Source organism: Bombyx mandarina, chromosome 20 (assembly GCF_030267445.1).
Source record: "Bombyx mandarina strain Sakado chromosome 20, ASM3026744v2".
In the NCBI taxonomy this organism is placed as follows: domain Eukaryota; kingdom Metazoa; phylum Arthropoda; class Insecta; order Lepidoptera; family Bombycidae; genus Bombyx; species Bombyx mandarina.
Window position 1 is genome coordinate 7,113,767 of NC_143226.1, and position 25,196 is coordinate 7,138,962.

Consider the following 25,196-nt stretch of genomic DNA (forward strand, 5'->3'; position numbering starts at 1 on the left):
CGACGTCGCAAAAGCGTTCGACAAAGTCTGGCACAATGGTTTGATTTTCAAACTATTCAACATGGGCGTGCCGGATAGTCTCGTGCTCATCATACGGGACTTCTTGTCGAACCGCTCTTTTCGATATCGAGTCGAGGGAACCCGCTCCTCCCCACGACCTCTCACAGCTGGAGTCCCGCAAGGCTCTGTCCTCTCACCCCTCCTATTTAGCTTATTCGTCAACGATATTCCCCGGTCGCCGCCGACCCATTTAGCTTTATTCGCCGACGACACGACTGTTTACTATTCTAATAGAAATAAGTCCCTAATCGCGAAGAAGCTTCAGAGCGCAGCCCTAGCCCTAGGACAGTGGTTCCGAAAATGGCGCATAGACATCAACCCAGCGAAAAGTACTGCGGTGCTATTTCAGAGGGGAAGCTCCACACGGATTTCCTCCCGGATTAGGCGGAGGAATCTCACACCCCCGATTACTCTCTTTAGACAACCCATACCCTGGGCCAGGAAGGTCAAGTACCTGGGCGTTACCCTGGATGCATCGATGACATTCCGCCCGCATATAAAATCAGTCCGTGACCGTGCCGCGTTTATTCTCGGTAGACTCTACCCCATGATCTGTAAGCGGAGTAAAATGTCCCTTCGGAACAAGGTGACACTTTACAAAACTTGCATAAGGCCCGTGATGACTTACGCGAGTGTGGTGTTCGCTCACGGGGCCCGCACACACATAGACACCCTCCAATCCCTACAATCCCGCTTTTGTAGGTTAGCTGTCGGGGCTCCGTGGTTCGTGAGGAACGTTGACCAACACGACGACCTGGGGCTCGAATCAATTCGGAAATACATGAAGTCAGCGTCGGAACGATACTTCGATAAGGCTATGCGTCATGATAATCGCCTTATCGTTGCCGCCGCTGACTACTCCCCGAATCCTGATCATGCAGGAGCCAGTCACCGTCGACGCCCTAGACACGTCCTTACGGATCCATCAGATCCAATAACCTTTTCATTAGATGCCTTCAGCTCTAATACTAGGGGCAGGCTTAGGGACCCCGGTAACCGTACTCGTCGAACTCGACAAAGAGGTCGACGTGCAACCTAACCCATGCATCAGCCCGCTGAGTTTCTCGCCGGATCTTCTCAGCGGGTCGCGATTCCGATCCGGTAGTAGATTCATTCGCGAAACAATTGCTCTTGAGTTGTTAGGTCTTCTTCGGAGGCGCTCGGGCAGTTGTTAGCAAATCCCACCCCTATTGGCTGAGCCTTTGCTCGCCCACCTGTCCTGGTGAAACTGGAAAGGCCTCCGGGCCACCAGTAAAGTTTCAATCATAAAAAAAAAAAAAAAAAAAAAAAAAAAAACTATTTGGGCGAACAGATCTCCGCTTTATAGTGCCGTGTTGTGCAATTATAACTTGTAAAACAAAAAATCAGACCTCAAGTATAGAGCGAGGAGGTATATCTTTCGATCGGTAAGTCGAAATTACCATTTAATTACATTAATATTTGTCTAAAACATAAAAATATACTGAGCATTATAAATTCCAAACATTAACAATATTATTGCAGCAAGTTTTAAATAGCATACATTGCGCGATGTGTACTCGCCCAATGAACGCAATGACCAAGTCAGCTTCCAATGTACTACATGCATTGCGTTCTCTACACTTCAATCTTTGAAATATCGGCCTTTGCCCTGATTGGCCGTGGTGCAGTTTGTCGATAGTGAGGTGACCATGTGGTGAAATAAAATCATCGACAGAATTCTCGACTATATTTACATTTGACATGGATAATTTTTGCATTATTTTATATTTAATTAATGATACCTAGTATATTCTTAGTGAGACGTATTTTCAGTAAAATAAATATGTATTATTATTATTGAATTATTATCATTGAATTAATGTGAAGGTATAATATAAAGGGACATGTAGACCTCTCATTTACGGGTATTTACTATATTGTCTAAGACGTATTAAAATCTAAGTAAAATGCTATTTGACTTATGCAGTAAATTAAAAATTTTAGGTTTCCTAAAGAACCTAACGCCAGGGAACAATGGATTGACGTGACAGGTAGAGGAAACTGGAGACAAAGACGAGTACTATTTGCTCTAAGCATTTTACTGAAAATGATTTTATCATAAAAAAATCAGAATACACTTAGTTTTGAAAAATTCATTCGCAATTAATAGCAAGCGCTAACTGCTTAACAAATACGTTTTATTCCAGGGACAGTGACTATTTGTAATTAATAAAAGTAAAATAGTTTTCTTTTTCAATATTTATTTCATGTTTCATTTTCTCCATTCATTCATCAGATAATTTATCGATAAAGAATATCGATTTTATCAAGCACAAACGTGTATGAACATTTTTATTGCCTTTTTGCGTGTATGAGTGTGTATGCCTACGGGTGTTTTGTGCTAGTTTGCGAACGAATATCTGTCCTGAGATTTATGTGTGGGTGTTTTTGTTGTGTGCGAAATACTTGTAATCACAGTATGTGTATGTGTAGAAATTAAAATAGTGGGGATGAAGCGGCGACACTGGTTCTAATACAAAATTAGAGCAAAGGCCTTTCCAACCTTATTTATCTATTCCGTGATTGGGAACTAAGCAAACGGGCAGAAAGCCGAGTCGTACTATCAATAATTTATAGAAATTCTATGCAATTCGAGACCTAGAATAGGAAGCGTTTACCACACGCCTCCTGAAACCCTGGACATCACAGGAAAGGAAACATCACATTACACACATACACTAAGGAAAGACCGCGCTGAGGATTTATTGAGGTTACCTCATCATCATATTGCTGCTGCAAGTTGATGTATTATCAATTGAAACCTCGAGTCGCAAAGTGGGCCAGTCTCTTAGCTTTAAGATTAAAAATATAAATAACCACAGTCATTCTCCCGCCCTTCTCCCAGTCACCTAGGGTCGGCGCAACATGTTTTCTCCTTCCATACTCCTCTATCATATACCATTTCTTCGCTCACTCCCTTCTTACATATATCGTCTTTCACGCAATCCATCCATTTCGTATTAGATCTACCTCTTCCTCTATATCCTTCCACATTCATAGTTAACACTCTCTTATTAACCTCATTTTCATTTCGTCTCATGTCATGTCCATATCATCCCAAACGAGCAATTTTCAGCTTCTCTCTCTTCTCTTCTTCACTTCTCAGCTTCTCATAAATAACCACAGTCCAATTTAGAAAAAAATACAGAGAAAACCAAACATATGAGTTTCTATCAGGCTATGTAATTATCTACAGGGCCGTGTACTCCTGTCCACATGGCTATCACGTTGTCGGACTACAGAGCCGGAGCTGCCAGGCTGACGGAAAGTGGGCTGGCCAACCACCAGCCTGCAAAGAAAACAGTAAGTTCAAATTATACTGGACCAGACTGGACTCGACTTGGCAGGGTAATCAGTCCCAATGAAAATCTACGAAACAAAGTCATAGTTTGTGTTGTGAAACTTCTTTAAATCTCAAAATTCTTTTCATCGCGTAGTCTTTCAAATTTGGGTCCAGCTTTTTTAATTTTAGAGCTATGCGTTAATATGGTCTATATCACGTTCTTTCTTCCATCTTATATTTGGGTATGAGAAAGCCAATCCGAATATGAAGACCACAATGCAATTATCGTCAAATAGTCCACTTTTGGTTCATTAGTTCTTCTAAAATCCAGTTAATCTTCCAAGTGGTTGCTGTTCTTCCCTTGCGGGCTCATTCTTCCGTACCATCTACAGCTGTTGCTTTTGTCTCCAGTCTACTGTCTCCAACCGCCGACGATAGAACACGCGAGGCACTCGGCTCTACCCGAGCAAGCCACCTTCGATCTAGACGCGACGGTCCAGTACAACTGTCATACCGGCTACGTCACCAATGGCTTCCCACGAGCTAAGTGCTTGGCTATCGACGGGCAGGCTTCTTGGTACGGGCCGGATATCACTTGTGAGCGTAAGTACCTCTTTGACTATAAAAGTTGTTTTATGAAAGAATTAGTTTTTTTTAGTATACACCCTTTAGACTTCCACGGTGAAGGAGCAACATCGTGTAATAAAAATCAAACCCGAAAAATTATAATTTGCGTAAATACTGGTGGTAGGACGTTTTGTGAGTGTGCACGGGTAGGTACCACAACCTTGCCTATTTCTGCCATGAAGCAGTAATGCGTTTCGGTTTGAACGGTGGGGTAATTATGCTGAGACCTTAGAACTCATATCTCAAGGTTTTTTTTTTTAATGCATATATGGGTGGACGAGCTCACAGGCCACCTGGTGTTAAGTGGTTACTGGAGCCCATAGACATCCACAACGTAAATGCGCCACCCACCTTGAGATATAAGTTCTAAGGTCTCAAGTAAGTTACAACGGCTGCCCCGCCCTTCAAACCGAAACGCATTACTGCTTCACGGCAGAAATAGGCAGGGTGGTGGTACCCACCCGCGCGGACTCACAAGAGGTCCTACCACCAGTAAAAAGTGGGTGGCGCATTCACGTCGTAGACGTCTATGGGCTCCGGTAACCACTTAATAGGTGGGCTGTGAGCTCGTCCACCGATCTATGCAATAAAATAAAAATAGGACTGTTTTGCTTGAAATAGGGTAGTGCCTACCCGCTTGGACTCAACACGCAGTAAAGCATTACGTTGTTTTCATCAGCACGGTCCTGTGGAGAACCCGGTGACGTTCCCCACGGCTGGGTCACCGCCGACTGTCACACCTTCGGTTGTCGCGCTGTAGTTCAATGCGGGCAAGGTTTCGAGTTAGTGGGTAAAGCCGAACGCTATTGCCAAGCCGACGGAGCGTGGGCCCCCAAGGAGCTACCAACTTGCGTTCGTAAGTACTTTAATATGATAATTATTTTGGTGCTGGTGGTGACGCCGTGTAGCTTGGTGGTGGAAGAGTATAGATTGATTTTGGGATGTGATGGCGAACACGTGTCGGTGTTGGTTAGAATATAGGTATACCAGGATCTGATGGCAAAAAGGGAAAAAAGAAATTGACGCTAGCAATACTGGGGAAATTGAAGTAAAACGTTTTGATACTTTTTTTTCTTATAGCGGCTGATTCTGTGTGATACATGCAAATATAAAAATTTATACAATGATCAAGGATAATTTTTGAAAATCTTACTGTGGCGAATGTGGGGTTCGAAATTTAGATGAAAACTCCAATTACTCTGTTCATAAATTTATTATAGGCTATCAGAACTTGAAAACGGTTCCAAATACTGCACATCCATAAAAAAGTCTTCATCGGAAGAGGAAGACGAGGAAGACGCAATATTTTTGCCACCTTTCCTCTTTTTACCGGGCGTACTAAATACGCCTCTGTTAGATCTGCCTTCAGCAACAATTCGCCTTATGATAGTATTAGAAACACCTGAAATAAACCAAAGTTTAGTATACATAATACACACGAAAATGCAATAAACAAAAGTATCAAGACGTGTCATTCCTACTAACCGGTCAACGCTTGCACATAGCTCAATATCAATAATTGTGTTTGTTCTGCACCTTGTTCATCAAATATTCTTTGATAAACATTGAAAACAATATTTCTTGCTTGCGAACGAAGAGGTTTCTTCGACATTTTCACCACTTTTTAAAGGAAATTTGAAGCCAAACCAAAAACAATTCCTCGAAATTTCAGTTTTGACAGATGACATTTTTTTTTAATGCCATATGAAAATCGCTATTTTTTTTACTTTTTTTTGCCATCAGATTCCGGTAGACCTATAGTAAGCTTGATATGACAAAAATCAGTGAAGATTCCATCGGCATTTCAAATCTCTTGACGCAATTACACGAAGTAATTCAAGACCCACGAAGACACAAATGAGTCGTCTATTATCAAAGGTGGCAATCTGTGCATTTGGACGAAAATTTTTTATTGATATGTCAATACAGATTTATTTGAATATAATTGTCTCCTTCAAAGAATACGGTTCAAAACCTGCATTAAATAAAGGTTAATAGTTAACCTCTTATTTATCTAAGATGTCGTTCCGAAGAGTTTTGTGACTGCCAATGGAATACAAAGTCAATAATTCGTTTTTCTGATTTACCAATCATTCTCCAAAAGTCAGATTGCCGATAATAGTCGACTCAAATGACATTAGTTTACTTAAACAAAAAAAATAACAGATATTCCTCTTTAGTTTTCCTGATGGTCAGAGAAAAACTAGTTTCCCTAAACTATTCGAGCCGATTAAACTGAGTGGTGCAGATTCTGTTTTTGAGTTATGGCAGTGTCGAAAAAAACGTTTGATGATACTAAGAAGGAACCCTAAGTACAGGGCGTCACAACCGACGCCACAGTATAATTACAATCAGAACTCGAACGGCGTTTAGACATTGCCTCGTGACAATGTAGTTGCTGATTTATCTGTTTTTTATATGAATGTTGCATGCACTATAATGGTCTCCTTTAAATTTACGATTAGTAAGCATGTCCGCTTTCGGTTTTTTTAATGTTTTTATTATTTTATTTATGAAATATTATCATGGCTGAAAGCAATATCATTGTCATGAAGCAATTATTTAACAATGGACCTCCCACTTGTGTTACGATTTCAGTTAATGTAATTTGAATTTCTTTGTTAAAATCTTGATGTGTTTCGTTGCTTTTTGCGTGCTAATTTTAGTTTCGTTTTGATAACTTTATTTCGACTGAGTAATTGTCGATGTACGATTTATATAGGTTTTTTTCTCAGTAATATGACTACTGTTTGGAGAAACTGTCAGATTACGTTTATTGATGCTATTTCGACTGAGTAATTGTCGAAATATCTACTTATATATAGGCTTTTTTCGCAATAATATGACTAGCGTTCACTGTCAACTGTCATCGTTGAGCATATTAGCAAATTAATTTGAATTAGGGAAACAGTTTAAGTAATTAAAATATTATGATTTCTTTGCATAGCTTGCGAAAGTGGGATTTCCAATAAAAAAAATAGTTGTTATTTAAAAAAAAGGTTTTGTTAAAATTATCTTTTTTTTCTCTCTTTTCCGCTGCTTTAGAAGGAGAAAAGGGGAGAGTTTAAACCGATAATCACGACAAGTAGTGCGACCGAGTTGTTTACTTAGAACTGTTTAACTGTTAAAATTCTGTACTGTGTCTTCATCGAGTTTTAATACCGATATTTATAGCCATGATAAAATGTGACTTTACTGCCTAATCTATAGTTGTGTATTTAGATTAAATGTAGAAGCTTAAAGTTTGGTATTGGTGCAATAAATTAATGTGAATTTCTATATTTCAAATGATATCTGTAGAGAAATAAAAGTTGAGAAAAAATGAGTTGTTTTATTTTTGCATGACGTGTCTGCATGATTCAAGAATAATAATAATAATTATTATATTTATGTTTTATATGTGGAGTAAATAAATTTGTATATAATTCGTGAAATTAATATTTCACTCTGTTCTTTTCATGCACATTATTTATGAATTAGGCGTGAGCAGGACAGAACTTAAAGTCGATGTTTTGCTTTATAATAAAATGAGAATAGCGCCATCTGTTTTTGATGAATGGAGTTAGGTTAAAGCGACATGTGTCGCCATCTAGTGGTCACCCAGGTGCAGTGTCCGACGCCAGAAGCGCCTCGCCACGGCAAGGCGGTGTACACGTCCTTTGCGTACAACTCTGTGGTTTCATACGAGTGCAAGTATGGGTACCGGCTCGTTGGGGACGCCACAAGACGCTGCGGGGCTGACAAGAAATGGTCCGGAACCCAGCCGCTTTGCAAAGGTATGCGAATTGCTAATTTTGGAATTGATTTGGTCTCTCTCTGATTTGGTTGAAGAACTAAAAAACTCTCGCTAAGATATTTTTGTTAATTGAGAGAGAAATAGTTTTCCGTTCACTATATTTTTTTATTTATATAGTTTCGGTAACAGATCTCTTAAGTTAGACTTTTTTTTTGAATCGTGTTAATATTGAAATAAAATCCACACATGACACATTTCACCAATGATCATGACTATGATCATTGTAAAAATCTTCAAACTATTAATATTTTTTTATTATGTCGTTAACTTATTGTATCGTAAATATTACTTTTTCATCAGAAATTAACTGCGGCCACCCTGGCCAGCTCTGGAATGGATGGCTGGAGAATATCTCCTCAGGGACAGGTCTGGGAGCCTCCATCATCTTTCGCTGTCAAGACGGGATGAAGATGGAAGGGAATGGGTCTGCAATATGTCAGAGCGATGGCACTTGGAGCCATCCCCTACCTCAATGTTTGGGTACTTACGTCACGTCATTAGCTTATGTTGACTTAGGGGTGAACGGTTTTAGTTAATTATTTTGATGAGATATTATCCACCTGTTGATACGCGTAAATACCTCTACACCATTATGAAATATAATGTAGTTCATAGCATTCCAAAGAGATCTATGATTTGCTTGATTAACTACCGGGAAAACTGTAATAATGTTGGAATACTTTGTTTACATGATACCACTTCTATATATGTAACATGCAGATGACTTCTAACTTTGCAAGATGCACTCCAGTAGTAGCAGAACAGAGTAGCTACATAGGTCATCTCCCAATTGGAAAGGAATATATAATGGATAATGGTATTCTACTTCAAAGGAAATTCTATTATTCATCAGAGATTTGATACACATCTTTCTTGTTTTTATTGCTTAGATGGGTGGACGAGCTCACAGCCCACCTGGTGTTAAGTGGTTACTGGAGCCCATAGACATCTACAACGTAAATGCGCCACCCACCTTGAGATATTAGTTCTAAGGTCTCAGTAGTTACAACGGCTGCCCCACCCTTCAAACCGAAACGCATTACTGCTTCACGGCTGAAATAAGCAGGGTGGTGGTATCTACTCGCGCGGACTCACAAGAGGTCCTACCACCAGTTCCTGATTAACGATGTCAATGACGTCTAGTTGCTGATTTAAGAGGGAGTAATATGTCATCTGTTTCAGCGCCGTGCGTCGTTCCACACGTCTCTCAAGGCCGCATAGTCCTCGTTAATAACGAGACAACGAACGATAATACGACTGAGCAGCCGAACACTCAGATCGTGGGGAGCTCATCCATGGTGCAGCACGGTAATGCCATCTACTTGAATAAATTTAAATTTATTTGTTGCAACGCGTAACCTACATAGCAATCTATCGGTACTAATATTATAAAGCTGAAGAGTTTGTTTGTTTGAACGCGCTAATCTCAGGAACTACTGGTCTGATTTGAAAAATTCTTTCAGTGTCAGATAGCCCATTTATAGAGCAAGACTATAGGCTATATAACATCACGGTAAGACCAATACAAGTGGAGCACCAATAAAGAATGTTTCAAAATAGGGGTTTAAATAGCTCCTTAACATTATATAATTCAAAAATATCTTCTCTTTCTACGTAAATGAAGTGGGAGTAAAATTTTGCGTTATCCCAAAGTAACTATTCCACGCGGACGGAGTCGCGGGCAAAAGCTAGTATAGTATATGTGTTGAGATAATTTTAAATTTGGCGCCTTATAACTTAATATGAATATGAGATGATATATAATCTATGGCACTACTTGTCTCTCTACTCCGCGACATCCACCGCATTGTATTTTCATCTATATTAAATATTAATAAATACAAAGTATAACTGTGTAAAACTTAGTGTTATTTATTTAATCTAACAATATGGATCGAATGTATGTTAGTTGTCAAGCTTATAAAACGTGAATTTCAATGCGGATGGAGTCAGTTGAATCAGTGCGTACTAGGGCAGTCCTCTTAAGAAAGAAATTCCTTCCCATCCTAGTCGTCTGCAAATGATTGTAATTTGTAAAATCATAAAATCATTAAAGACGATATTGATTTACTATCTTTAGTGTTATTTTTGCATCTGAACAAAAAACATGCACATGATGTTATATCTAGTAATCACAACCCTAAGGGTTGCTATCATGTTTGTTTTACAGCGCCATCTAAGTTTCATGTTTAGGTACTTTCCAAACAATTTAAAAATTACCATTGCTTTTGCTATTGATACTAAGTTTTGGTTATTGCCTTAGTTGCACATCATTTCGGATTCTCCCGATTCATTAACGGAACTTTTCGGTACCTCAAGCACCGGTCATCGTTCTCGTGAGAGACGAGAAGAGCTCGCCGTGTAAACTAACCCATAGACGCAGCCTCCTGGGTTACTCGCCAGATCTTCTCAGTGGGTCGCGATCCGGTGGTAGATTCTGCGAAGCACTGCTGTTGCTAGGGTTAGTGTTAGCAACGTCATCACGTTTGAGCCCCGTGAGTTCATCTACTTGTTAGGTTACGCTGGTACAGCCTCTCAAGGCTATCAGCTTAGATAGGAAAAATAAAAGTCTTTGTTGAACTGAAGAATCATTGGAGTAGAATAGTAGTAACAGTATGTGGAATATCTTTTGGATATATTTTTTATTTATTTATCTGCCATTAACATCGAGTGGCTATTTTGGCTTCACCATTATTGATGTAGGAGAGGTGAATTTGCTAAGATTGCCTTATCAAGAGCAATTAATTGAAATCGCCTCCACCGAGTCTAAAACCGAGTGAATAATACACTTACTTGAAAATTAAACTCTAACAATATCAGCCAGCATTTAATAATTCCTCACGTTTATTTTTGAAAGTTTACTTAAGTTTTTACTACCACCTAATGTAGCTATGAGCAAAACGATAATCTGTTAATAACAATGGCGCGATCGGAAGATGGCGCCAGTCCAACTAAAAATGTATTTTTTTATTGCCCTTGTAGGCAGACGAGCACACGGCCCACCTAATGCTGAGTGATTACCGTCGCCCATGGACTTCAGCAATGCCAGGGTATGCCAGGCAATGCAATGTATATGCAAATTTTAACAACATTTATTGTATTCAAGCCTTGAGATAACTAATTAAACGCACAACATTTTGGTAATTATTTAACAGGTGAAATAATTATGGTTGATTGCGAGAAAAACTATGAGTTCCCTTCGAACAATGCGGCCGTGACGTGCAACAACGGAACCTGGACGCAGATACCTAGATGTCAGCCCGCAAGGTAATTAGAATTGCTTAAACTAGACCCAGCAATTATTATTTGCGTAATTACTGGTGGTAGAACCTCTTGTGAGTCGGCACGGGTAGGTACCACCACCCTGCCTATTTCTGCCGTGAAGCAGTAATGCGTTTCGGTTTGAAGGGTGGGGCAGCCGTTGTAACTATACTGAGACCTTAGAACTTACACCTCAAGGTGGGTGGCGCATTTACGTTGTAGATGTCTATGGGCTCCAGTAACCACTAAACACCAGGTGGGCTGTGAGCTCTAATTTTGTTAAGTAAATGCGTACTTGACGCGTGCTCATCACCGACTTATGCGGTAGAGGAATATAGGATGGGGATAGTATCGTGTTGTGAAAACCAAACCTACAACATCGATGACTTTGCGTATTTATTATGTATCCTCTTCATTTCTGTCACAGAACAGATTACAATTTATTTTAAAGGGATTTTATGACCTGGTAACGAAGCCCTTTAGGTCATGTCTTATTTTAAGTTATATTCATATTTTTATGAGAAATGATAATATGGAGTGAAATGAAATGAAACGAAATAAAATGAAATGATATGAGATGATATGGGATGAAATATAATCTCAGTAAAATGGTGGTACATAATTTACTGAGATTTTTTCAGTGGAATTTTTGAAGGATTCCGAGAAGTTACGTCCAGCGGCTTTGTTTCATTTTCCCACATTTGTGCACTTTCACAGATATTAAACAGTTAATAAACCACCGCTATTACACATTTAAACCTGAAGAAACACTAAATAGACAAAATAAAACAAATCACAGAACTTCACTCCTCGCGTTCCCGCCAAAAAGTCCCCAAAGTGGTTAGTGAGTGATTGAATGCACAGTTATTAATATAAAATTGTTGTTTAACGTCAAACGTCATTTGTGTTTCGTTTCACGCGATCATATAGCTTTTCATACGCTGCTTCGTCAAAAATTGAGCTATTTCTATCATAAACAAATTATAGTATATAATAGAGGTTACGAGAACTGAAAATGGGCTTTACGATAATTTTATCTTCTCCAAGTTTCAGAAAATGCTGGTTCACGTGAATTATCGTTCTAATTACTTTTCTCAGATGCAAGAAAATGCCCAAGTACCCTCGCAACGGTATGGTGATAGCTCCTAAAACGGATCACGGCATGAAGGCCAGGTTTCGGTGCAAGGACGGCTACGAAATGAAGGGGAACCCAATTGTCGTCTGCTCCTTCGGGAACTGGAGCGGAGAAACGCCGAAATGTGAAGAAGGTAATGCGTCAAGGGATCAATCGAATTGCAAAGACAGAACGACTTTTAAACTCTGCACGACATGCTTTGTGTGTATGTGTAGCTTCTTAGATGTAGAATAGAAAATTAGACGCCTTGGGTAATAGCGACCCAGGCCAAGATGTCTACAGGCCTATAATAAATAAAACACAAAACAAACTTAAAATTGAAATTACGTCATAACATTAATGATTAAGCCACTTTGAAAAGGCGGCACGATATGAGAATCCTCTTGTCTGGAAACTACATACCCGATCCTGTAGACCGAATGGTGTAAACAGTCGACGTCACCCAAAACCCGTCATTACGGATCCTCTCGATCCATTAACGGTGCTTTTAGGTACCACAAGCACCGGTCACCATCCTCGTCGAACCCGTCGCTTACGACGAAGGGCTCGACGAGCGAATTAACCCATAAACACAGCCCACTAAGTTTCTCGCCGGATCTTCTTAGTGGGTCGCGTTTCCGATCTGATGGTAGATTCTGCGAGGCACTGCTCTTGCTAGGGTCAATGTTAGCATCACTCTGGTTGGAGCCCCGTGAGCTCACCTACTAGCTAAGGTTACGCTGAAATAGCCTCACAAGGCTATCAGCTTAGGTAGGAAAAAAAAATTAAGCTGAGATCTGACCATAGAAAGTCGTTACGAATAAAATGGTCTTTAAAACGTTAACTGTAGGTTTTATTTTTATTGCCATGCTTATCGCTATGGGCTGTAAATAGGCAGGCTCACGTCTCACCTAAATATTCGGGGGGTGTATAGGCACATGAGCAATTTCAAATCTAGAGTCTAGACAATCTAGAGAAACCGGAACAGCCGTGTTTGCCCGTGAGCGTAACTAATTTATATGAAACTCAAGTCTGAAGGACTTTTCAGTGTTCTGCCCTTTCCCTGGATACATCGAGAACGGGAAGGTTCTGCTGGTGGGGAACATGGGGCTGTACGATTATAGACCTTACGTGAGAAAGGTAAAATCATCTCTTCTTCTTTTTCTCCACCTTATCCCACTAGGTGAGGTCGGCAAAGGTAGTTTTTCTCTTCCATTCTTTTCTATCAGCCGTCATCTCAACAATCACTCCTCTCTCTCTCATATCGTCATTCACACACTCCATCCATGTCTTCTTCGATCGATTCCTCCTCTACCTTGCACTACCATTTCCATACATCTCCTAGTCACATTCATCTTCTCTCTACGCATCACATGTCCATACCACGCTAACCTTCCGCTCTTTAATTTGTTGATTACCGGGGCTGCTTTCACAGTTCCTCTGATATACCCATTCTTTATTTTGTCCATTTTTGTCACTCCACACATCCATCTCAACATTCGTAAAACATTCGAAAGGTAAAATCATCTCATTTAATCTATTGGTTGATGGTGGTCTATACCATGTGGCCCACGCCACCCATGATCGAGCACGGTGGAGGAAAGTCACATGTGGTGGTGATCCTCAGCAGTTAAGGAACGATGAAGAAAAATAATCTATTGATGCAGCTTCGTTTATTGACTTGATCATAGAGAGAGAGAGAGAGAGAGAGAGAGAGAGAGAGAGAACATACTTTATTGTACACCAAAACACAATTAACATCAGAAAACAGTCAACAAGCAGATACGTTTGTACAATAGGCGGTCTTATCGCTAAAAGCGATCTCTTCCAGACAACCGTTTAATTACCCGAAATTCTGGACAGATAAAGATATAGCAGGTATGTTGCGGTGTAGTATTAACAACATATTAGGTACATAAAATGTTACGATAATATTCGACGAGGGACAGCATGTTGGCTGTGCTCCTAGCATTGCTGACGTCCATGGGCGATTGTAACCACTCAGCATCAAATGGGCCGTATGCTCGTCTGCCTACAAGGTTAATAAAAAAGGTAGGTTTTTTTAATCTATGGTAATTTCTTACAGGTGGTAAATAATAAGCAGATTATGTATGAATGTGAGAAAGGCTACGTACTGTCAGAAGGCCCGCCCGGCGCTACATGTGTGGGCGGGCATTGGAGCCCTAGGGAGCTGCCCAAGTAAGTTTTAATGAATATTTTTTTTTTATTGCTTATATGGGTGGACGAGCTCACAGCCCACCTGGTGTTAAGTGGTCACTGGAGCCCATAGACATCTACAACGTAAATGCGCCACCCATCTTGAGATATAAGTTCTAAGGTCTCAGTATAGTTACAACCGCTGCCCCGCACTTCAAACCGAAATGTATTACTGCTTCACGGCAGAAATAGGCAGGGTGGCGCGGTCTCATAAGAGGTCCTACCACCAGTATTAGGCCGTCAGTGACAAACTCGCATTAGCAGCATTTAGGCCGTCAGTGTCTATGGACTCCGGTAATCACTTAAGACCCGATGACCCGTGAACTTATTTAACCGTCTACGTCATTAAGCACAGAAGTGAAGTAGCTTTTTTATGACAGATGCACCCTTTACCAACATCCGCGCATCCGCTGGAGCCGACGCCGTCGCTCCATCGTCGAACCAGAGATACGTCACCGTCGGTCAGCGTACCTCCGCCAGTATTACGACCGTCTGCGTCGGACGGAGCCAACGCAACAAAATCTAGACCAACTGTACAACAAATACAACCACGGCAACCAGAAGCCGACGTTGAGGCACGCGAATTTCAAGATCATGAAGAAATCCGATGCTGACTTCGGAGATCCGAGCATCGGCGCCGGAATTGACGAGGAAAACTTCCCGACCGCAGTCTACACTGTATACAATGTGCACGGAGAGCCAATTGGTCACAGGCTGTACGCCTACCAGCCTGTCTATGAGCCTGAAGATGGAGACGTCCTTGAACACAACGACGTAGTCGAGTACCAGGATAGCGATGAGGACGATGAACTGTCTCACGCGACAATAGTTAGGGGAGGCATGTTTCCAGCTCGCGATTCGTCTGAAAACAGCATTGACCGTCTGAAACATGATTACTTCGAAAGGTATTTAGATAAGAGAAGGAAGAGATTTTTAAACAAACACGGCGAAGAGAAAAAGGAGTTTGATGATGAAATGGAACCGGCAGAGAGCACTGTTGAGACTGTCACTAAAATCATCGAAGCGACTAGACGGAAACGAAATGTCAACGTTGAGGAACACGAAACTAATTATTATCCAAAATCAACTGTCTATTCGGGTGTAGCGAATGACCTTCAGAATGATTTACTCAAAGTGATCCCTTTGAGCACTTATGAAACGCGTTGGAGTCGCGAAATGTCGGTCGGTCCTTTGCAACATAACGAGACGAATTCGACTGGTTTCGGTAATGTTTTGGAGAAAAGAGATAAAAGGACTAGCAGGAAAACTGACAGATTGAACCAGACCACGGCGACTGTACCCAAAACGTGAGTATTCGATTCTCTAAAATTCAAACAAGAACTCGCATATCACTACAATGCTCTCCATCACTTAGGATTCGCAATGGAATGACCTTGATTTGGCATTCTATAAACACTAGTGAAAATTACCCTGTGTAGATTCGGCACAATTTGAAAACTCATGCCGAATTCACGTGCGAGTTTGTCAAACAACGCGTACAGAATCGCAAGGCAGTATTGTCTTCGCTGTTCACAAGTCGTAAATATAATTTAGATTACTACTACTCTACGGTTTACCCCCAACGCCAGAACCACTGATGACGACAATAAAGCATTCGTCGAACCTTCAAAAATATTCTAAAAGTATTTTTAATTGTCCAATCATTAATGTAGATGAATCAAATATTTTGGTAACACATACTCTTTAACTATATTCGCCAAATATTATAATATATTGATGAATTTAAAGTCCGCTAAGCACCAAAACCTCTTAATGATCATATTATTATCACAAATGCTAAATGCCATATACTTTTTAAATCGTCATATGATTGTGTTAAGTATCCCTAGGCGCGGGGACCTCGTAGGAGGTTCGGCCCCAGACCGAAAAAAAAGGTATCGCATCGCATATACTCGTATATACAATATCAGTCAACAACCTGACAATATCAGTCATTTCCAATGGAAATGTTCATGTGACCATTGTCAGCCGCTCTTCAATTGCTATGAGTCACTGTTGACATTTGTGTAGAACTCAGTACCTTGTTATCGCTTCTCCAGTGGAAAGGAAGGGAAGAGTGGCAGGAATCTGCAATCAGCGTCAAGTGAAGAAGGGCAAAGTTCAGATATAAAGGAGACTGCTGAGACCTTGGGCAAGAATAACGCGACCAGGAAGAAGGGCAGGCCTAAGAGCCCTTGTGAGCCGATAGCAAGCGAGCCCTACATAAATATAGAGGTTGTGAAGTATGGGAGGGATCCCAACAACACATTCAGTACTGGTAAGTAGGTGGAATGATGAATTTCATATTAATTAGACTAAGTTTGGTTACTATTGCCGGTTCTCTTTTTCATTGCTTAAATAGGCAAAACAACGGCCGTCTGGTGTAGTGGTAAGTGACATGGTCACTACACAAGGTGGTCGCGGGTTCGAATCCCGCCAAGGGAAGATATTTGTATGAATAATATAAAATGTATTTTCCAGGGTTATATATTTATTATATTTAAAAAAAAAAACTCGTGACCTAGCTTGTGTGAATTGGATACTGGAGCCCATAAGCAGCAATACGTCGTGAATAGCCACCTTAAGACATGAGGTTGAAGTCCTGAACAGAAGCCAGAGCAGAAGTCCTGCTGTGTTGCATAACAGCTGTCCCACTCTTTAAACCAACACTCACGATTGAAAGCATAAATAGGCAGATTGGTGACACCCACAAATGCGATTCCACTGCATCCAGTTAGTTTCTTAGTCTCATATCTTTTTTGTTTTTCCCTACCTATGCTGATAGCCTTGAGAGGCTATTTCAGCTTCTCCTTAACGTGCAGGTGAGCTCACGGGGCTCAAACCGGGAATGTTGCTAACACTGGCCCTATGATAGCCTTGAGAGGCTATTTCAGCTTCTCCTTAACGTGCAGGTGAGCTCACGGGGCTCAAACCGGGAATGTTGCTAACACTGGCCCTAGCAAGAGCAGTGCTTCGCAGAATCTACTACTGAATCGGTAACGCGACCCACTGAGATGAAACTCAGTCGAGCCCTTCGTCGCAAGCGATGGGTTCGATGAGGACGGTGACCGGTGGTTGTGGTACCTAAAAGCACCGCAAATGGATCGGGAGGAAACTCATATCATGAATGCCACAGCAATATTGCGTGGTGCTATTCTACGTCGATACCACACAGCCACCCACAAGTGAACCTTTGGTCAGAGAACCTACGTAATAAATAAATAAATAAATATTTACTAACAATCACGCCACGTTAACTGGTCCCGTGGTAAGTTCGTAAAGAACTTGTGTTACAGGTACCAGATAACGGAAATAAATGTAAGATTTTTATTATACACATACACATATTTAATATACATCCATAACCCTGGAAAAGACATTTATATTTATCATACAAATATCTTCCCTTGGCGGGATTCGAACCCGCGACCCCCTTGTGTAGTGACCATGTCACTTACCACTACACCAGACGGCCGTTTATAATAGTCGGCTGGGATCAAAAGGCTGTCTACGGAACCCTAACAGCTCCGAGCTACTGCTACCGTTGTACCATCTGCACAGTAGTAATATCCTCTATGATTTTCCTTCCTGACTCCTTAATCCTTAACCGTCTAATTTTTATTTTACACACTCACGCGTTTCGCAACTAAAGTTCCGCCTATTCGTCCCAGAGTAATCCAACAATCCGAGTTGAAGAATAAATCAATATTTTTGAAATATTCGTTTAATATATATATTTTGTTGGAAACCTAAATGTATTTCAGGTACAATAATCAGAGTGGCTTGCGGGAAAGGCTACGGATTCAATCTAGATGCAAACGCTACTGTAAAATGTGTGAGGGGACGATGGAAACCAGAGAAGCCCAAATGCGAAATACGTAAGTTCTTTGATTCTTTTCTTCATCAAGTTCTTGCCTATTAAGAAGAAAAGCATACAGTAAGGCCCAACTGATAGCGTGTGGATGCCGTTATTCATGGGCGTCTGTCAAGAGAACAGTCAATCTACCGTTAATTACTCTAAGCAAGCTTTGTTTGAAGGAATAGCGCTCAGAAAACACCCAGGAGGGAAGTTCATTCCAAAGCCTCGTGGTTTATGGCAGAAATGGAAACGCAGAAATGGATGAATGACTACTTACGTAACCTGTCGTTAAATAACTAATTTCTGAAGCAGTTCTAAGTTGTGATTCGATGATGACCGTGGCTGTTGCAAAACAATTGAGGCTTTCTTTGTGGCCTCTGGACTTATTGGGTCGTGGTCTAAAACATTCGCGTCCACTCTAACTTTCAGTACCGTGCCACGTTCCAACAACGGAGTACGGAATCTACACGATGTCAGAATCAGGGCAGATATCTCCCCTTGGCTTAGGACAGGAAGAGAAAGAACTCAATGAGACAGATCCAGTGCCTAATGGACAAGTCGTGCACTTTTCTTGTGAATATGGGTAAGTCTCGTCAACGCGAAGCTGAAATAAGGCTACCAGCGAATAAGTAGGAGATAAAATCGATTTTATCCAAACCGTTGCTATTTAGTACCACATTAGGTGGCAAGTTACACTAAGAAATAAATGAAACACGTTCTTATAAAAACACTTATAATGTTCCAAACGTACACAGGCGAAAAGAAAGTGATAAGTAGGTATGTAGTATATAACAATAACAGATCGAAGAAATAGAAGTTAGGGCATTAGAAGATTGTGAAGGTTTTAAAAAAAAACCAAATACCACCGCATGCGGGCAGTCACTTTTTTTTAATTTGACATGTCGTGGCATACGTAGTTTTGTATAAAAGCAGCCGTACTCACTCGCTTCGTTGGGCTTTTAAAATTAACATTATTATTTATTGTCATTATTATTAGGGAGTCCAACACTCATATAAATATTACCCTATCCATTAAATACATGTATTTCCTACATGGATACCAAGTTTCAACTCAATCAAATGCATGGTTCAGTAGTTATAACGGAACATCCGTGAAAACCACTGTAGAATTATATATTAGTATAGATGGCATGAAGCCAAAAAGTTCTCGAGTGGCGGCCGCGTACCGGAAGACACAAGGTAAACCAACGACCTATTAAGAGTCACGGGAATCCGTAGGACACAGGTAACGCAGGACCCGTCGTCGTGGAGAGGCTTAAGGGAAGACTATGTCCAGCAATGGACGTCTGTGGGCTAAAAGATAGGAAACACATCTTTCTTCTACTTTACCGTTTGCTTATTGTGTTTCCTGGTGTTCTTCAGGTACAACGTCCAAGGTCCCACCAACCTTCGTTGCTGGCTCGGAGAATGGGCAGTGACCAGCATGCCCGAGTGTGTTGCAGGTACACTATCATCTTCAGCCCCTATTATTTTACGTTTGGTTATAAAACTCTTATGTAGCATAGAATGGCCCCTCCAAATCTAGCTTCCAATAGAAATTCCACAGGTTAGATTAAATTCATATTCACATTAATTCTTCAGCACCCTGTGAACTTCCACTTCTCCACGGCGCTACTTACGAAGCAGGATACCGAGCGGGACTGACCGTGGCTCACGCATCATCAGTCAGCATAGCTTGTGAACCAGGCAGGTCTCCATCAGCCACCTTGAACTGCCACTTAGGAAGACTGCAACCCACGGTTCACGATTTCTGCCGACCTTTAGGTAAACGACATCTGTTATTCTAATTTGATTTAAGAAAAACTAGCGTTTTATTTCTTTTTACCTCGAGATGTAAAGTTAAATGTCCCCATTCATAATATTGGTAATAGGAAGTATAGTAGAAATGAAAAGAAAGAACTAATGTAATTAGTTCACTGTAGGGTAGGTACCACCACCACCACTGTAGTTCACGGTAGGCTAGGTAGCCTTGCCTATTTCTGCCGTGAAGCAGTAATGCGTTTCGGTTTGAAGGTTAGGGCAGCCGTTGTAACTATAATGAGACCTTAGAACTTATATCTCAAGGTGGTCGGCGCATTTACGTTGTAGATGTCTATGGGCTCCAGTAACCACATAACACCAGGTGGGCTGTGAGCTCGTCCACACGTCTAAGCAATAAAAAGAAAATATGTGAAGTTGAATGTCCCCATTCATAATGTCGGCAAAAGGCAGTATAATGGAAATGAAAGGCAAGCACTAATGTTAATTAGTTCACTGTGATTGTCCAAAATTTTACTTGGTACCAAAACGTGACATGAACCGACCACAATCAAAGAAAAATTGCCTTATTTATAGCCTCTGTAGGCCGATTAGCATATGACCCAACTCATAATGGATGATTACCGTCGGTCATGGCCATCAGCATTGCCAGAGGCACCGCCAAGCCGCTACCTTCTGCTGAGTACCCTTTGCAACCCCGGAGTTACATTTCATCGCATTCGGGAAACATTGAGAAGGGGAGCTCATACCAGAGCCAGATGGCTCCGAATTTTTAATAGTCTTTTTTGAAGTGAAACTTCTTTAGGATCGTTGTGATTTCAAACTCGATGAAACGAAAAAATAAGTCCATAGAGACACAAACACATAAATGTATAGGATTCAGCCGGTGAGAGAATGAGATAGAACACATTAGACGTTCTCGGTGTACTGTTTTTTTTAATACAGCGCCATCTATGAGATTTTTTAATACTAACGTGTGTATGAAACCTCTTTTAGTTAATTTTAATTTAGGATTATACGTGAAGTTAAAATATCAATTCACAGAGGGCGCTACCTCATACTACAAAAGACGATTTACAATTATTTACTAATGACAAAATTTTACATATATGTACTTACACATTTAGGATAATTGTATTTTAATTTTTGAAGGTTTCACTTCTACCACGTGTGAATTGCTGGTGGTAGGACCTATTGTGAGTCCGCGCGGGTAGGTACCACCGCCCTGCCTATTTCTGCCGTGAAGCAGTAATGCGTTTCGGCTTGAACGGTGGGGCAGCGGTTGTAACTATATTTGAGACCTTAGAACTTATATCTCAAGGTGGGTGGCGCATTTACGTCGTAGATGTCTATGGGCTCCAGTAACCACTTAACACCAGATGGGCTGTGAGCTCGTCCACCCATCTAGCAATAAAATAAAATAAAAAATAATAATTGCACACATGCTTTTCTATTTTTTACTGCAGCGAATCTGTCACGACCGCGACCGACGTCAGAGTATCAGAGCGGCAGCGACATTGTCCGCGAAGACATTTCGGATCTGGAGCCGGATCTGAACGGGAAACCGATAAGCGATTGCGGCCCACCGGCTAGGTAACCGAAGTGTTTTATCGCAGTGTAACATTTCCGTGTATTCGGGAACTGGGTTTCATCAACTCAGTAGCCAATAGGCACGATGACAGTAGTCAAGTATCGCTAAAATATTTAACTGATCTAATGAAACAGGATTCAAGGATTTATTTTCATATTAATGACGAGATTTATGATTTATTTGTTACAATAAATCTACAAAATACAACGATCAGCCATGACAGCTTAAGCACCAATCAGAGCGAATTACGTCACGTCTTCGTAAACGTCATCTTGATGCAATGAGTTGATGCAATGCTTTCCTGCAAGGGCTGCGCGTTTTGACCCTGTAACCATATACAACTTCAGTATCAAAGACCTTAGTCGTACCTACTAAACTAAAATTATCAAACAACGCATACTGACCATTTTTTTCCAAATTCTCAACAGGTTTAATTATAATAAGGACATTTAACAATACTATTTCGTTTTTCGATCTACAAAACCAATTGGCGAAATGTGCTTTTGAGCTTTTTCTCTTTTTTGTTCGGTTTCTTTGTTTTTTTGCTGTCGTCACGTGCTAGCGAGCTTTATCCAAAATTATTTCTCTATATTTGATTAAGTGATTGAAATTTGTAGGGACTACATAATATGTATCTATATTACCTACCAATGTATATTTTATAAGCGACTAGCTGACCCGGCAGACTTCGTAGCGCCTCAATCGATAAATAAAAGACCTAAACTTTTGTATAAAATAAACTTAAAACAAACAAAATGTATCCGTCCGACGGGGGACACATCAAAGGAAAAACAAAATTGTTATTTTTTTTAAATTCCAATCATTTTCATCTATTTATCTACCCTTTAAACCTTCTCTGGACTTCCACAAATAATTTAAGACCAAAATTAGCCAAATCGGTGCAGCCGTTCTCGAGTTTTAGCGAGACTAACGAACAGCGATTCATTTATATATATATAGATATAGATATTGCAGCGACGCTACAGTCAGTCTCGAATTGTCGGGCTGTCGATAGCACGTTGCGTTTTAATTGTAGTCAGTTATAATCCGAATACACTTCCGTCACTTAACTGACCACAGATATAGATATTGCAGCGACGCTACAGTCAGTCTCGAATTGTCGGGCTGTCGATAGCACGTTGCGTTTTAATTGTAGTCAGTTATAATCCGAATACACTTCCGTCACTTAACTGACCACCGTGAATCATTAATTTTACCCGACTACGAGGTTCAACAAATGCTAACTCCTAATAATAAATCTTAACAGAACTGGTAGCCCACTGAGTTTCTCCCCGAATCTTCTCAGTGGGTCGCGTTTCCGATCCGATGGTAGAATCTGCGAAGCACTGCTCTTGCTAGGGTTAGCGTTAGCATCATCTGGTTTGAGCCCCGTGAGCTCACCTACTAATTAAGGTTACGCTGAAATAGCCTCTCAAGGCTATCAGATTATACAAAAAAAGCTTGTTAAGATTCGTTTAACATTTACAAGTAATTGGATAAAGCTTGCATCAATCACTCTCATTACGTTTAGAGGATCAAAATTTTAAGCGGCTACGTATGAATGATGTTTTTTGCAAAAAGTACGTTTCTTATTTGCTGGCTGGATAAGACTGAAAGCAACGCGGGCGTACAGGGACGCGATGCCCTGGTGAGACCTATGTAGGTTCGGAATTTTGCTTCTTTAACTATCTCACCACTGAATCCTTCATCACCGCCGAGTCGAGCACTAGTGACTACGGCGTCATCACCATTGAGATCAAACGATAATTTGTTTTGTTTTTAGTCTTTCCGTTTTAAGGAGCAAATCCTTCGAGAGCAGGGCTTAGTTACTACTAGGTTGATAAGCGATAAAGGTTTTTATTGTTGTTCCAATAAATCAGCTGTTTGTATGGCCAGTGTATTGGCTGTTGTGTTTAGCTTCGTTGCGTTTCTCTCTTTAAGGGTGGATTCGACCAAACTTAAATTTATACACGAGTAACTATACGAAGAATAACCTATTCCATGATTTTAATCTCGAGTAAATCCATAGGCGTTTTTCCACGTAAACGACAGTATACTTACGCTGGGAATAACAATACGCGAATAGCAGAGTGAATGGTGAACGAAAATAAAATCCGGCAAATAAATGTTGTTCTATAACAGCATAGTGTAAGAGCATACATAGAATCAACTCGATTTTGCCGTATTTTAGTGTGAAAAAGTAGCTGTAGTGTAAGATAGAGAGAGAGAGAGAGAGAGTATTCTTTATTGTACACCAAAAAATAAATAAACAATGCGATACATTATCAAGATATCTAGCTGCCAAACGTATTAATTTTATTTGTTGTTTGTTTGAGAAAATTGTCAAGTTTTGTCGCGTGGTTTTATCTTTTTTCGTTTAAACGTTGCATTACACAATGCCAGACTATTAATAATAATTTAGTGCATTGCGTTGACATGAAATTAAAACAGAATAAATATTTATGAAATGACAGAAATCAGATGATTGGACTGACTGACGCCATTACTTTATTCTAGGAATAGCTCCGTTATTCCGTGCGAAACGGCGGTATAGTAACAATTCCCGAATAGGCCCACTATTCTTAGAATTGTAGATGGTAAAACGTAAAATTGATTTACTCTCGATTAACTGACGAGTTATTCTAAGAATAAGATTTACTCTTGTTTGGTCGAATCCACTCTAAGATAAATACAATTACTATTTGCTGCATGGTATTTGTAAAACCCATATAGTCTGTTACCATTTTATGTTCTTAATTTTACTTCCATCTGCGATATTCTTCTAGGTTAATGTAAATTTTAACTTTATTTAGATTGAAAGATTCTTCTGAAGTATTCTGCTATTTAAAGGGATTTAATATATGGTTTTAAGGGTTCAAGGGACATTGATTTATCGCGACGGAGCTGAAGTCAACGAATCCATCAACGATGAAGGCTATTATCACGGTACTGAAATCACATTTCGCTGTATCGCTTCGATAATGGGAGAGAAAACAACTTGGAAATTAATATGCGAAGACGGTCGTTGGATGGGGAAGAGTTTTAATTGTGGTACGTAATAGACAATTATCTCTATTGACAAGCTTTTATTGGTATGTAGGTATGTTTATTTGTATGTAATGGTTTCTATGTGCGATATTATCGCCGATTTAAGGACAGCCACATACATGCAGCTGCGCTGTGTATTCTGTTTTTTTTAGCTTAGATGGGTGGACGAGCTCACGGCCCACCTGTTGTTAAGTTATTACCGGAGCCCATAGAAATCTACAGCGTAAATCCCGCCACCCACCTTGAGATATGAGTTCTAAGGTCTCAGTGTAGCTACAAAGGCTGCCCCGCCCTTCAAACCGAAACGCATTACTGCTTCACGGCAGAAATAGGTAGAGTGGTGGTACCTACCCATGCGGACTCACAACACATCTATCTCAATTGTATAGTAATTATATTTTTTGCGCGTTTCATTTTTATCTCACAGCGTTATATCCTCACCGCTGAAGTCAGTCGTGAACGTTTCTAAGTACGTGTTTTATTACAAAAATCGGTACCCGCCTGCGGGATTCGAACACCGACACAGTTGTATCGCTCGAT

The 25,196-nt window shown here is 40.4% G+C and overlaps 1 protein-coding gene and 1 long non-coding RNA gene across 6 annotated transcripts in view; both read left to right on the top strand.

The window, feature by feature from the left end:
* The window catches only part of Hasp (Hig-anchoring scaffold protein), a 122,462-nt gene that overhangs the window by 84,145 nt on the left and 13,121 nt on the right, over positions 1-25,196 (top strand). For 3 of the 5 annotated variants that reach the window (XR_016324748.1, XR_016324749.1, XM_089735650.1), the window contains exons 5-23: positions 3,278-3,384; positions 3,776-3,967; positions 4,671-4,847; positions 7,585-7,767; positions 8,088-8,267; positions 8,970-9,095; positions 10,943-11,054; positions 12,147-12,316; positions 13,211-13,302; positions 14,249-14,361; positions 14,760-15,686; positions 16,440-16,657; positions 18,144-18,257; positions 18,668-18,821; positions 19,622-19,701; positions 19,841-20,023; positions 21,484-21,610; positions 23,218-23,256; positions 24,481-24,659. Coding sequence is in view for 2 of the 5 variants with exons in the window: in XM_089735650.1 (XP_089591776.1) it covers positions 3,278-3,384; positions 3,776-3,967; positions 4,671-4,847; positions 7,585-7,767; positions 8,088-8,267; positions 8,970-9,095; positions 10,943-11,054; positions 12,147-12,316; positions 13,211-13,302; positions 14,249-14,361; positions 14,760-15,686; positions 16,440-16,657; positions 18,144-18,257; positions 18,668-18,821; positions 19,622-19,701; positions 19,841-20,023; positions 21,484-21,610; positions 23,218-23,256; positions 24,481-24,659 (3,473 nt within the window). In the remaining 3 variants the exon portion in view is untranslated. Of the gene's footprint in view, positions 1-3,277; positions 3,385-3,775; positions 3,968-4,670; positions 4,848-7,036; positions 7,323-7,584; positions 7,768-8,087; positions 8,268-8,969; positions 9,096-10,942; positions 11,055-12,146; positions 12,317-13,210; positions 13,303-14,248; positions 14,362-14,759; positions 15,687-16,439; positions 16,658-18,143; positions 18,258-18,667; positions 18,822-19,621; positions 19,702-19,840; positions 20,024-21,483; positions 21,611-23,217; positions 23,257-24,480; positions 24,660-25,196 lie in introns of those variants that run through there. The other 2 variants (XR_016324750.1, XM_089735651.1) reach the window with 2 other exon arrangements.
* Positions 1,364-2,285, top strand: LOC149500714 (uncharacterized). Its single transcript, XR_016324754.1, has 2 exons — positions 1,364-1,466; positions 2,026-2,285. It is a non-coding gene; the product is annotated as an uncharacterized LOC149500714 (long non-coding RNA).